At 38.3% G+C, this 14,925-nt stretch overlaps 1 protein-coding gene across 1 annotated transcript; it reads right to left on the reverse strand.

Annotated features, from left to right (window-relative positions):
- Positions 1-3,975: 3,975 nt before the first annotated feature.
- si:dkey-273o13.3 (uncharacterized) lies at positions 3,976-14,266 on the reverse strand. Its single transcript, XM_056457170.1, has 7 exons — positions 14,170-14,266; positions 13,383-13,930; positions 12,272-12,300; positions 10,728-10,889; positions 10,554-10,620; positions 10,351-10,458; positions 3,976-4,851 (listed from the first exon to the last, which is right to left on the reverse strand). Exons 1-7 carry the CDS (start codon positions 14,264-14,266, stop codon positions 4,087-4,089), a joined length of 1,776 nt encoding a protein of 591 aa, XP_056313145.1. The 3' UTR covers positions 3,976-4,086.
- Between the last annotated feature and the right edge of the window lie 659 nt (positions 14,267-14,925).

A 14,925-nucleotide genomic window follows, 5' to 3' on the forward strand; every position in this document is an offset into this window, starting at 1 on the left:
TGGTGGTTCATTCCGCTGTGGCGACTCCTGATAAATAAGGGACTAAGCTGAAAGAAAATAAATCAATGCCCTCAACATTAACATTTCTTCTACTTTTATTTAGAATAACATGCGATTAATTATAGACAATATGGATACAAACATCAACATCTAGGCTATACATGAAGATACATTAATACTTCATACTATTTCAACAGACTAATGTCAAATCAAAATGACAAGAATTGTAACACAACACTAAGAATCCTCAAAATTAAGAGTTTCATCTTCTATTATATCGCATTAATATAACTAATAGAAATACTATACAGAAAGAAAATACAGACGTCTATTAAATGTTACATATTGTTTCTAATGACAAAATTTAAATAATGAAATATGTGAACGTTTCTTCCTATCACCTATGTTTTTATGATTTATTTTCATTTTTTATTATAAAAAGGCCATGTGTATAACATATCATGGCACCATCTCCTTTAAGCATTCAGCATTGTTCTATATATTTTCATATTTCTCCAATGGTATTATAATTAGCACATGCACTAGAGCTATAAAGTTAATATTGAATAAATAAATTCCTAATGAGCAGCTTTTTCTAGCGTTTCTTCTTTATATACACCAAAGTCAAGAAGTATTGCTTTAACTAGAATAAGAAGGAAACGTATGAGATCCTCCTGTGGGCCCAGAATATCTCTACATTAAACATGATTGTGTCAGAAGAGCCTTGGGCTTCCTATAGGCGAACACATCAACAACTAGGAGAAAATCAAGATGGAATATTAGATATTCAGCCCTGAACCAACTTTAAAGTGTTTGTGAAACATTTACAATCCATTTCACTTCTCTAATGAGAAACGTTTCCAACTCAAACAAGATATTCAGGCTGGGCCTTTCGGTTTTATCCATTAGAAATTCATTTGAAGGTTAAAAGGATGCAAGCAGAGATTAAAATGAATGCAGTTAATCCTTATTTATTTCAACTAGGCTAAAAAATCTCATTTGAATCCCATTGCTAATACTCGCTTATTTACTTTGCTATGATCTTAATAAAGACAAACCCACAGCGAAGATTAACTACTAACAAGATATTTATATACCGTACTCTAAAACAGTGTCAAAATTGCTAGCTATATCCTCGTTGGCTTGTCACGATACAATGATTGGTCACACTTTACAATAAGGTTTCATTAGTTAATGTTAGTTGGCGTATTTACTAACATGAGCTAAGAACGAACTATACTTGTACAGCATTTATTTATCATAGTTCAACATTTTCTAATCTATTATTAAAATCCACATTCATGCTTGTTAACATTGGTTAATGCACTGTGAGTTTACATGAACTAACAATGAATGAGTTTATTTCCATTAACTAAGGTTAACAAAGGTGAATAAATACTGTAATAAATGTATTGTTCGTTGTTTTTTTGTTCATGTTATTGTAAAGTGCTACCCAATTACTAAAAATTCCAAACGTGAACAAAATTTACTCCAGAGTTTTCCTTGTGGAGTGGACTAACCTGTTAAAACGAAAATAAAATGAGTAAAAAAACAAACAAATCCAGTCTAAACAAAAAGAATTCTGGGTTATTAACTTATAACCCAGCATTGAGTCAAATTTGGGCAAACCCAAATGTTGGGTTAAAAAAGTGTCATTTAAATTCGATTGAAATATTCAACCCAACATTGGATTTGACCACTTGACAAACATTGGGTTACAAAAACATGTAATAATTTCAATGAACGACTTTATTTCTATTAAGAAACATTAACAAATGATGAATAAATACTGTAATAAATGTATTGTTCGTTGTTTTTTGTTCATGTTATTGTAAAGTGCTACCCAATTACTAAAAATTCCAAACGTGAACAAAATTTACTACAGAGTTTTCCTTGTGGAGTGGACTAACCTGTTAAAACGAAAATAAAATGAGTAAAAAAACAAACAAATCCAGTCTAAACCAAAAAAATTCTGGGTTGTTTACTTATAACCCAGCATTGAGTCAAATATGGACAAACCCAAATGTTGGGTTAAAAAAGAGTCAATTAAATCCGATTGAAATATTCAACCCAACATTGGATTTGACCACTAGACAAACGTTGGGTTACAAAAACATGTAATAATTTCAATGAACGACTTCATTTCTATTAAGAAACATTAACAAATGATGAATAAATACTGTAATAAATGTATTGTTCGTTGTTTTTTCATGTTATTGTAAAGTGTTTCCAAACGATTATTTAAAATCTCTTAATTTGTGTTTCAAATATGAACAAGTTTTACTAGAGTTTTCGTTGTGGAGTGAACTAACCTGCTGGAACTAAAATAATATGAGGATTTACTTTTTAAAAATCCAGTCTAAACTCAAATAAATGCTGGGTTTTTAACTTATAACCCATCATTGGGTCAAATATGGACAAACCCAACCATTGGGTTTAAAAAGTGTAATTTAAATCTAATTGAAAACTCAACCCAATGTTGGGTTTGTCCATACTTGACAAACGTTGGGTTACAAAAACGTGTAATAATTTCAATGAACGACTTTATTTCTATTGAGAAACATTAACAAATGATGAATAATACTGTAATAAATGAATTGTTCATTGTTTGTGCATGTTATTGCAAAGTGTTACCGAATTATTATTAAAAATATCTTAATTTGTGTTTCAAAGATGAACGAATTTTACTAGAGAGTTTTAATTCTGAAGTGAACAAACTTGTTAAAACTCAAATAAATTCAGAAGTTACTGTTTAAAAAAATTCAGTCTGAACTCAAATAAATGCTGGGTTTTTAACTTATAACCCAGCATTGGGTCAAATATGGACAAACCCAACCATTGGGTTTAAAAAGTTTATTGAAAATTTTGTTGAAAAATTAAACCCACGTTGCACAGTGGCTCAGTGGTTAACACTGTCACCTTACAGCAAGAAGGTTTCTGGTTTGAGTCCCGGCTGTTGCCGTTTCTGTGTGGGGTTTGCATGTTTCCCTGTGTTGGTGTGGGTTTCCCCCGGGTGGTCCGGTTTCCCCCACAGTCCAAACGCATGCTCTATAGGTGAATTGAATAAACTGTGTATGTGTGTGAATGTGAGTTTGTATGGGTGTTTCCCAGTACTGAGTTGCAGCTGGAGGTCAAATGCCAGAATAATTGCCAGAATAGCTGACGGTTCATTCTGCTGTGGCGACCCCTGATGAATCAAAGACTAAGCTAAATGAAAGTGAATGAACGAATGGTTGGGTTTGTCTCAACTAACCTGTTAAAACTAAAATAAAATGAAAATTTACTTTAAAAAACAAAACAAATCAACAACTCCAGTATAAACTCGAAAAAATGCTGGGTTGTTAACTTATAACCCAGCATTGGGTCAAATATGGACGAACACAACCATTGTGTAAAACTGTAATTTAAACTTAACTAAAAAATTCAACCCAATGTTGGGTTTGTCCCAACTAATCTCTTAGAACTAAAATAAAATCAGAATTTATTTAGAAAAAACAACAACAACTCAAGTAGGGACTCTAAAAAATGCTGGATTTTTAACTTATAACCCAGCATTGGGTCAAACATGAACAAACACAGCCATTGGGTGTAAAATGTGTTCATTCATTCATTTTCTTTTCAGCCTTTATTAATCTGGAGTCACCACAGCAGAATGAACCGCCAACTTATCCAGCATATGTTTTACACAGCGGATGCCCTTCCAGCTGCAACCCATCACTGGGAAACATCCATACACACTCATTCACACACATACACTACGGACAATTTAGCTTACTCAGTTCACCTATAGTGCATGTGTTTGGACTTGTGGGGGAAACCGGAGCACCCGGAGGAATCCCACGCCAACACGAGGAGAACATGCAACTGAAACGCCAACTGACCCAGCCGGGGCTCGAACCAGTGACCTTCCTGCGGTGAGGCGATTGTGCTACCCACTGTGCCACTGTGCTGCCCCATAAAAATGTGTGTTTAAAGTATAATTTAAATATAACAAAACAATTCAATGTTAGATTTGTCCATACTTGACAAATATTTTCCACCCTGAATGCTAAAATGACATTTTCCCATGGGTAAAAATCCATTTGATCACAAGTGAGTGCTCTCCCCATCGTGAATAAAGTGGTTGAGCATTTTCTGAGCAGACTCTAGACCAACCAACCCGTTAATATCCTCCCCGGCAGCGTGGCTGTTCACTTCTCTCCAATTACTGACAATCTCATCCTCGTACAAAACCTGTCTGGTGCCAACCTGAGAGTGGTGGAGATCCATCATGGATTTATTGCTCCTCAGCTGGACAATATGATCCTGCTGCTGCTGCTCCAGACGCCCAATCGAGTGGATCTCCTCCAGACTAGCAGAAAGTACACGAATGGGCGATCCCAGACTCCGCACCTCAGTGATCTCATACGCTGGACCATCTGGATTCTGCTTGAAGCGGGCCAGGCTGGCATCAGTGATGGGAACCGGTAGGGTTTCTGGATGTACGGTGAACTTGAGATGTGGTATCTGTAGGCCGTGAGGAGGAGGACATTTGCTTTCCTCACCACCAGATTCACTCTCCGTATCCACAATACCCTTGGAGTACTGATTCACCACCTCCCAGCCGCCTTGCCTCTGCTGCCACTGGAAATACGAGGCGTTTGCATGATTTCCCTGTGAATTCCTCAGGACTGCCTCTTCTCCCATTTCTGACCAATCGGATTCCTCCTCCTCTGGAAGTGTTCCCAGTGATTGGCCGTCATCGGCGCGCATGGAGACTTTGTCATAGTGGTCGGTGTCCATGAACTGAGCTGGAGGTGGTGCGACTGGAAGTGGAGTTTTGGCATCGTCAGACTGTAGCCCTGATGTCGCCTATGATGGATGGACGTAGAAACTTTATTAAATGAGGTACACCTGAAGTCAGAATTATTAGCCCCCCTGTTTATTATTTTCCTTAATTTCTGTTTAACGGAGAGATTTTCTCAACACATTTCTAAACATAATAGTTTTAATAACTCTTCTCTAATAACTGATTTATTTTATCTTTGCCATGATGACAGTCAATAATATTTGACTAGATATTTTTCAAGACACTTCTATACAGCTTAAAGTGACATTTAAAGGCTTAACTAGGTTAATTAGGTTAGCTAGGCAGGATAGAGTAATTAGTCAAGTTATTTTATAACGATGGTTTCTTCTGTAGACTATCGAAAAAATATACAGCTTAAAGGGGGCTAATAATTTTGACCTTAAAATGGTTTAAAAAGCTTTTATTCTAGCCTAAATAAAACAAACAAGGCTTTCTCCAGAAGAAAAAATATTATCAGACATACTGTGAAAATTTCCTTGCTCTGTTAAACATCATTTGGGAAATATTTTTAAAACAAATTCAAAGGAGGGCTAATAATTCTGACTTCAACTGTATATATGCACACAGACTTTAATTTTCAGTCAGCCACCCCAAGCACATCCAGTGGACTGTCACGCCATTATAAAATCACCTTGTTTAAGATTTAATTTCTTTAAAAATTAGTGATCTTCACTGCCTGATTGATATACGAAATTAAGTCTTAGACCGCCCTGCTGAAAAATCCAGCTTAAACCAGCTTAGACTGGTTGACTGGTTTTAGCTGGTTGACCAGCCTGGTTTTAGAGGGGTTTTGGCCATTTCCAGGCTGGTTTCCAGCCATTTCCAGCTTGGTCTTAGCTGGTCAGGCTGGAAAATAACCAGTTAAATCCAGCTAAAACCAGCCTGACCAGCCTGGTTTAAGCTGGACATAGCTGGTTTTGGCTGGGCTCCCAGCCTGGCTAGGCTGGTCAAGCTGGTTTTAGCTGGTCATCTCCCAGCCTGACTGGTAATGGCTGGAAACCAGGCTGGAAACGGCCAAAACCCCTCTAAAACCAGGCTGGTCGACCAGCTAAAACCAGCCAACCAACCTAGGCTGGTTTAAGCTGTTTTTTTCAGTAGGGCGGACAAGAAGCTCTCTGTTAAATTTAATTTTTCCCAGCCATGTCTTTAAAATATGTAAATTTACTTAACCCCAGTATTTTCAATAGAGTTTCTGCGCTCTCGCCTGCACTTGCGTTTACACGGAAAACGAACATAAACAGAGATAACAACGAAGACAAACAGGAGCAGGTGAACATAATCAACTTATCAGTGAGTAACTATGGAAACAAACAAGCAGTACCGCCACTCCCTATACGCAGAGTACGCAGGCTTCGTAGGGCCTCAACTCTGGAGGGGGATACCATCTCGGTTGCTCAGAAAAAAATTATTAACCTTTATTTAATAATATTAACATAAACTGAGTGTAAATAAAATATATATTGATAATATGTTGTTGAACACATTTTAAAAATTCATTTTTTCCCGTGTATGCACATAGACGTGTACACGCGGCATCGCCCGGTCCAATTATCTTTGCGGCTGCTAGCAGCATATAATTATAATTGATGCAAGTTGCAGCTCTATCCCCCGGAAAAGACAACAGCAGTCTGGAGCCGAAAAGAGGAAAAAGTACATGATGAATCGCGTGCATCACTTTCAGGTAACTTATGTCCATGAATCTAGAAACATATTTTTGGTTGTTTAAGTAAATTAGTGAGGCTAACGTTTAAACGACAACACCAAATCTGCCTTATTTGTTGTTGTTTACGTTCAGTTTCTTGCTTTGCGGCTATGCACTGTGCTTTACACTATGACAGGACATGTTCTATGACTTTTCACGTTTGCCCCTCTTCCCCATGTTGCTGATAATTACACAAACTAAATTATTATTATTAACTTGTGGAATACTTTACAATTCTGTTTGTACACCAGCTACATACACATGCACTGCACAATTATTTCACTGTATGTATTATTTATTATTTTATAGTTATTATATTATATTATATTATATTATATTATATAATTATATATTATGTAATTCTTTGCAGTTGTTTATTGCTTTGTCTATTTCTATACATTTCTTATTGCTGCTGTTGTTATTGCTTGTATCACTGCAATGACAATAACGTCTCTTTAGTCTGTACATCGATGTATTGGTGTGTTTTAATAGGCTGGTTTTTCATTTTTGTACATTACAATATGAAATAACAACTGCACTGCAAAAGACCCCTCCATCAAACTCATTAAGTTTGCAGAAGACACTACTGTTATCGGCCTCATCCAGAACGGTGACGAGTCTGCATACAGACAGGAGGTGGAGCGGCTGGCGTTATGGTGCAGATACAACAACCTGGAGCTGAACACGCTCAAAACAGTGGAGATGATAGTGGACTTCAGGAGAAACCCCCCTGCACTCCCCCCACTCACCATCATGAACATCACTGTGGCTGCAGTAGAGTCATTCAGGTTCCTGGGCACCACCATCTCTCAGGATCTGAAGTGGGACACTCATATAGACTCTATTGTGAAGAAAGCCCAGCAGAGACTGTACTTCCTTCGTCAGCTGAGGAAGTTCAACCTGCCACAGGAGCTGCTCGTACAGTTCTACTCAGCTGTCATCCAATCCATCCTCTGCACTTCAATCACCGTCTGGTTCGGCTCAGCTGCCAAAACTGACCTCCGTAGACTACAGCGAATAGTCCGGACTGCTGAACGAATCACTGGCACTACCCTTCCTACACTTCAAGAACTGTACTCTTCCAGAGTGAGTAAAAGGGCTCGCAAAATCACTCTGGACGCCTCACACCCAGCACACTACCTGTTCGAACTGTTACCGTCTGGTCGGCGCTTCAGAGCACCGAGCACAAAAACAGCCAGACACAGGAAAAGTTTCTTTCCTCAGGCTGTCTACCTTATGAACAGTTAAATATTCCCCTACTGTGCAATAAATATGTGCAATACTTTCTCATACGCACTTGTACACAGCACCTTATATCAATATACAATGCAATACTTTCTACATTCGCACTTGTACACAGCACCTTATAACCTGTATATTTATAACAATCTGTACATACAACTCAACATCCAGGTTTCTTCACTAACCGCATCTGTTTAATGTTCATCATTTTTTATTATTATTTTATTTTATTTTTTTGTTTTGTTATTATTTTGTGTTGTCACTTTATGTACACTGGAAGCTTCTGTAGCCAAAACAAATTCCTTGTGTGTGTGAAGCACACTTGGCAATAAAACCGATTCTGATTCTGATTCTGATTCTGTGATTTCTGATATTATAAAATGAGTCAAATTACTGTAAGCCTCAGGCCATAAACCATTTTTATTGCATAAATTCATTAATGGTTATTTTTTTCTGAATGTTAAAGTTTTTGTTTAAAAATACACTCAATTTAAAACACTTTTTAATTCTTAAAAGCCGCAAATGTCTTTGATTTATACTGACAGCAAGGGTCGGTGTTTGTCACCGTAGATTATAGTGCAAGTTAACCCACGTTTTGGTTGTAGTTTAGACACATTAGGAGGAGTGCTGGGCTAGCCCATTGTTTTAATGGTATGTCCTGAGTTTTTTTCTTTAAATGACTGGTTTCTTGTATTGTACATGGAGGTTTAATGCTGAAATTTGTCACAAAAGAAGATGGGGTGGCATGACCAGCACTGCTCCAGAGGCACCAACAGCTGTCCATCTCTACAGGTACCGAGAGGGTTTTATTCCTTACCTTTTGTAAATGTTTGAAATTGAGAATGCTCTGCAGAAGACATGTCAGTGGCTATTTTGATGTACGCTATTATTTTTTAATGTAAATAATTAATTGTTTAAGTATAAATTTGAGTGTTTATATGCATATTTATGTACATAAATAAATGAATACATGTTTAAATACATATGTTGGTGTGTTTTTGTTCCTCTGTGAGGGCACCACAGTAAATTTCGCATAGGGCACCCTTTTGGCTAGCAGCGGCCCTGCAAACAGTACTATTGGGGAACTAAAGGAAACGTAGGTTTCTTGTCACTTTCATTCTGTGACTGTAGCATGCAACTGACATTGATTTTTGGCCCTGTCAACAACAGCAGCCTTTTTCTATGCATTTTGGCCATTTGTTCTAATGCTATATCGGGTCACTGAAACCAAAGTTTTCCAAAACTTCTTTCAGGGTGAAGATTTTTAAAAACACTGGTGTCTGTGCAGTCGTATAGCCGGTGTAACTGCAGTTTTTGGCTTATCCGTGTCATCATTTCCTTTGTGTTTTTCAGATTGTGCTCCACAATCTCTGTTGTTTACAAGATGTGGGTTTGTGCAATGGCAGGTGCTCCTTGTTGAGCCAACTGGAACCGATAATAATCCACTCTTGAGGCTTCTGATTGGCCAACATTACAGAAGGAAGTATATCGCCTCCTGTTGCTTTGGCATGTTCTGGCATTTTTGCGCTTTCATGTAAACAGAGATTTTTTTTTTTAAACGAAAAACTCGAGTATGTGTGGACATGACCTTGTCCAAATTTCCTACTATGAAATTTCCTCAACAGAATGTTTATATTATTTTTAAAAACTTTTTGTGTTAGAATGGTGGGCAATTAAAATAAATCAATATTAAATTGAATGTATACTATATAAAGGATATTAATACGATCTGAATTCATATTCAGCCTAAAATTTGATTACACACAACGTACCTTTTATTTTATTGTATTGTATTGTGTTTTATTTATCTCCATATATATATATATATATATATATAAAATAGTTGAAGTCAGAATTATTAGCCCCCTTTGAATTTCTTTGAATTTTTTTTATATAAATTTCCCAAATGATGTTTAACAGAGCAAGGGAATTTTCACAGTATGTCTGATAATATTTTTTCTTCTGGAGAAAGTCTTATTTGTTTTATTTCGGCTTGAATAAAAGCAGTTTAAAATTTTTTAAACACCATTTTAAGGTCAAAATTATTAGCCCCTTTAAGCTATATATTTTTTCAATAGTCTACAGAACAAACCATCATTATTCAATAACTTGCCTAATTACCCAAACCTGCCTAGTTAACCTAATTAACCTAGTTAAGCCTTTAAATGTCACTTTAAGCTGTAAAGAAGTGTCTTGAAAAATATCTAGTCAAATATCAATTACTGTCATCATGACAAGGATAAAATAAATCAGTTATTAGAAATGAGTTATTAAAACTATTATGTTTAGAAATGTCCTGAAAAATCTTCTCTCCGTTAAACAGAAATTGGGGAAAATAAACAGGGGGGCTAATAACTCTGACTTCAACTGTGTATATATATATAGGTCCAGATACTGAATATTCAAATATATTTCATATTTATACACATATTATATTTTGACTGAGCTATGATGTATTTGAATGGTAATAAATAAGCACTATGAAGGAATATCTACATATCTAAGGACATGGCATTGCTGTTGTATATGTACCATATAAATATCATTTATAACTCACATGAATGGTCTCTAAACCCTGAATGGTGGTCTTTGCTGTAGACAGTTGCTCTGTTAGCTCTGAGATTCGCTGGTTTAGTCGCTCACGCTCTCCATCCATACTCTGTGCCTTCATTAAAAACAGACAGATTAACAATAACGTCGCATTTGAAATAGTTTGGGTTTTTGTAAATCAAGAGACGGAAGCGTTAAACTGGGCATTACCACACAATGCAGTTTTTTCTCCAGCAGGTGGTTGGTTTGTTGTGTGCAGGAATAGTTGTCATGAAGTCTGACGAAAAAGAAAAACAGAAAACAATAATCCTAAAAACAGCATTTGATGCCCATGCATTGTGTTAATACAATAAAATAACACAGCAGCTCAGAGTTGCGTCTCACCTTGTGAACCGATCCATTAGGCTAGTAAGCTCAATGCGAGTTCTTTGTAACTCAGACTCAAGGAGCTGGTGACCACTTTTGAACTCAGCTCCCATACATTCCATGCGCACAGTGGTCTGCAGCAAGCTGTGGTGGAGAACCTCATTCTGCTCCTGTAACATCCTAGACAGATCCAATAGACTGACAGTCAAACAAGCCCTTCTCCTTGAGGCTTCTACATTAGGTGTGTTTCCATCTACCTAATTGTATGCTAATTTTGGAATATCATATAAAAAGTGCTTAATGGAAAGTCAAGATGTGCATATATTTTGAAAATGCAAGTGAAAAAACCAACCCAGGCTCAGACTGAAAACGTACCTCTATATTCAGTTTTGGAGACTGCCAAATGCGTCCCAGGAGCTAAAATCTTTGCAGTTTTTGGTTTCGCGCATGCACTAGAGGCCGCTGTGTACAATTTTTCAGATCTCAAATTTCTTTCGCGAGTGCCATTCGCGCCTGCTCTTCTCACGTAAATCCACCAGAGGCCGCTGTCGACTCACTGTTTGACTGACTGACTGATCGACTTTCCCTTCCTCCTTCTCTAAACCCAACCAATAGTGTTTTCAAAAGCACAGATTTACCTGCCCTCCCACTTCCCGACAGTTTTAAAAAGCAATCCAGAAAAAAAGGCAGCCTGATTTTTACCACGTTTACAGATTTTACCACAATCTCACCCAGTTATTTACTTGCTGATTTTACTTTTTGGATTCTGTTTTTTGTCTTACCTGCTTTCTAGAACCGTTCCTCACCGGGCTCGAACCCTGTTGTCATGGTCAACTCCACTCTGCATCTCATGTCTACCGACGTACATGGCCAGCTAATAGGACAAACTGGTAACAGCGGAAAAGTGGTCCATACAGAGGTAAGCAGTCAGCTAGTAAGCGCGAACAGGAACGGCGTCATACTGCCCCGTAGCATTCGTTTTAAAAATGAAATGCAGCCATGCATTCCTCTGGCTAATGTGGAAATGGAAATGTATATAGGGCTACATTTTCAGAATGAGCCTACGTTGAAAAAAAACGCATTTTTATCCAATAAGGAACCGTGTGTGTGAACTACACTGAAATAAATTGAAAAGATTGAAAAGGTGCGAGAAATGTGTTGTGCAATAAAAAAGGCCCACAATAGCTTCTCCACTGCAGCAAATTCAATTTTTTTAAATATATTTGCCGCCAGCTTATCAGGAAGTGACTTTTTGTTCTCTTTGATTCATTGGATGGAAACTGCTTTATTTACAAATGTTTTAAACAATATTCCAGTTTGCGCTTTAAACTAATTCACATCTTTGAATGGAAATATAGCTATTGACTGTAAGGTTGATAGCGTTTTCAAAAGAGATAGCTTAGAGCTGATCAATTATATCTGAGCATTTCTTAAAGCAAACTGTTTTGCTTTAAATAATCCTAATAAAGCTGAAAATCCTTCCAGATCCAAAAGAAAAGCAAGGTAACACCTTTGCCAAGAGCATGCAAACTAAAGAACGTGAAAGTAAACAAGGAACTCACATTAACTTCTCCAATTCTGGGTGGGTTCCCTGTGCAGAGATGAAAGCACATAAGATTTGGTCAATAATATAACCTTTATATGTATCTTTTAAAATTAAAATCAGTAGTGTAAATAGACACAATCCCATTTCTTCCCGTTTCCCAGAATCACATGAAGGGATCAGTGGTGCCACTAGGGGGAGAAAAGTTAGGAAGATTCTAAGGGCCCATGTCGTTTTGGGGCCCCCAGACATACTATTAGGGGCCCACCAGAACCACCATCCACCCCTCCCGTTCTTCACTTTGGTCCATGAAACTAATCCACTCCCCGGTCTACACTTTCGTCTGTCCACCAGAAACCACCCCACCTCACTCTTCACTTTCATCTGCAATGCCACACCCCACCAGTCTTACACTGTCGTCCGCGACACACTCCACCACACCGTTCATTGAAAATGATTTCATAGGGCTCGTATCAGCCAGCGGCCCCACTGGAAGGGGTAGCGGTGTCTTGGTTCTATATTGGTTGGAGGCATAGGTGTAAGAGAAGAGCCAGATAGCCCTTCAAACATTTTCTGGGACCCCACTTCAAATAAAGGGGTATGAGAAATTTCCCTGAACACACCAGCTACAACAAAAACATGCCTAATTGATATTTGGGCCATGTAAGATTGGCCTATCTTGACCCACATTTAAAATATATTTTATTGTTTTTAAATAAAGAAGATAAATTCTACCAATTAGGTCGCTTTGAGAAAAAGCACATCTAAAGCGCAATGATTAATGGGTTTATCAATTTCATTGCACTCGTTGCACACCTTCATATCTGGCCCAGTTCAAGGCTCAGTGATAGGTTAACTTAGCTAGGACTTGGCCTAAATATGGTCCATGTTTGGCTCTTGTCTGGAAGCCAGACTTGGTCCAGTCATTTACCATAATTCACTGCCGCATGTGGGCCAAGCAAAAGCTGATTGTGTGGGCCAGAATTGGGCCAAAGATATTTTGCTATGTTGCTATGTTTTCAGCCCTACCCGTTACTTTCCTGTTTCAAGGGCCAAGGAGAAGGCGTAGGTTTAAGAGGAAAAAAGTACTGGGATTGGACCAAAGTTTCATTGTACTGAAAGCCACTTACCTTTGGGAATGAGGATGACTCTTGGTAGCTCACTGTGGACTGATCATCCTGGATAGTGGAGCTGGCGGAAGAATCTGACTTGGTAGAATGTGGAGAAGTAGACCGCTGGCCAACTGGAGAGTGGCGAAGATGGCTTTGGTGATCATCATCGTGATGATGATGTTGGGACTCTGGTAGGGAATGGTGATGAGATTCTGAATGCTTGTGGTGTTCTGGATGGTTAGACTCTATGTTGGAAGTTTGATGGGAATTGGAATGGGGATGATTGTGGGACTCCTGAGATTTGTGGTGATGGTAATGATCAGATTCATCAGAAGGGTTATCATGAGGACTTCCCCAATGGAAAAACTGAGGGTGAGATTCCGAAGGTTTATGATCACTGTGGTGATGGTGAAACTCCAAATGGGTAAGGTGTCCTGGGTTGTGATTGTAGGAATTGTGATGGTGGGATTCTAATTGGGAATTATGAGTTTCAGAATACTTGTGATGTTGAGGATGGTTAGAATCTGTACTGGAGTGGTGATGAGAAAAGGAATGATGGTGAGAATCTTGAGATTTGTGGTTATGGTAATGATCAGAATCCAATTGGGATTTATCGTGACTTTCTGAGTGAAAATGGTGAGACTCTGGAGGATTATTATTATCACTGTGGTGGAATTCCAAATGGGAAACTTGTCCTTTAGACTTTGATGGGCTGTGATCTTGGAATTCTAAGTGTGTGTTAGGATGATTTTCGTAATGATGGTGCGAATTAGGGTGGGCATGGCTTTTTAAATAACCGTCAGACACGTGGTGAAGATGGTGAGGGTCTGTATGAGAGGAATGGTAATGGTGTTCTGGTGAAGTGCTATGAGGATGTTGGTGAGTTTCAGAGGGGGAATCATTGTGGAAATGATGGAGCTTGGGTTCTGAAATGGAAGTGTGATGATTGTAATCGGGGTTGGATGAGTTATTAGGATTAGGATGAGGATGATGATGGTGATGGTGTTGAGATTTGTGATAAGTGGAGTCGTAATCAGAATGATGGTGCTGCAATTTCACACCAGACTGATGGTGAGTTTCTGAGTTGGTAGAGAGTTGAGATATACTTCCATACTCTCTATGGTGGTGTTGAGGAGGGGGTGGTGAATAAGAATGGTGAGATTTTGGATGGGAATGATGGTGGGTAGTTTCTGAATGTGTGGAACTATGGTGTGAAGCTGAGGTATGGTGACTTTCATGGTGGTGACGTGGAGGTGAAGGTGAGTGTTGATGATAATGGTGTAATTCTGAATTAGCGGTGTGTGTTGGGCTGTGCTGAGCTCCCTGATGGTAATGTGATGGAGAATGTAAATGATGATGGGGATCTGAATGAGAGTGAGGTGATGGGTCATGATGAGTTTCGTGGTGGTGATGTGATGAAGGTGAGTGATGGTGATGAGAGTCTGAATGGGAATGATGGTGATGGGAGTCTGGATGGGAATGATGGTGATGGGAGTCTGGATGGGAATGATGGTGATGGGAGTCTGGATGGGGAGGATGGTGATGGGTGTTTGAATGGGAA

The sequence above is a fragment of the Danio aesculapii genome, chromosome 5 (assembly GCF_903798145.1).
Source record: "Danio aesculapii chromosome 5, fDanAes4.1, whole genome shotgun sequence".
NCBI classification, from domain to species: Eukaryota; Metazoa; Chordata; class Actinopteri; order Cypriniformes; family Danionidae; genus Danio; species Danio aesculapii.

Coding starts and splice junctions, on each gene's coding strand:
- si:dkey-273o13.3 (XM_056457170.1), bottom strand. CDS start 14,266: ATGATTCCCCCTCTGAAACTCACCAACATCCTCATAGCACTTCACCAG. Junction 13,931..14,169: donor CCTCACCATCTTCACCACGT/GTCTGACGGTTA, acceptor ACAAATCTCAAG/ATTCTCACCATCATTCCTTT. Junction 4,852..10,350: donor AGGGTTTAGAGACCATTCAT/GTGAGTTATAAA, acceptor CATCCATCATAG/GCGACATCAGGGCTACAGTC.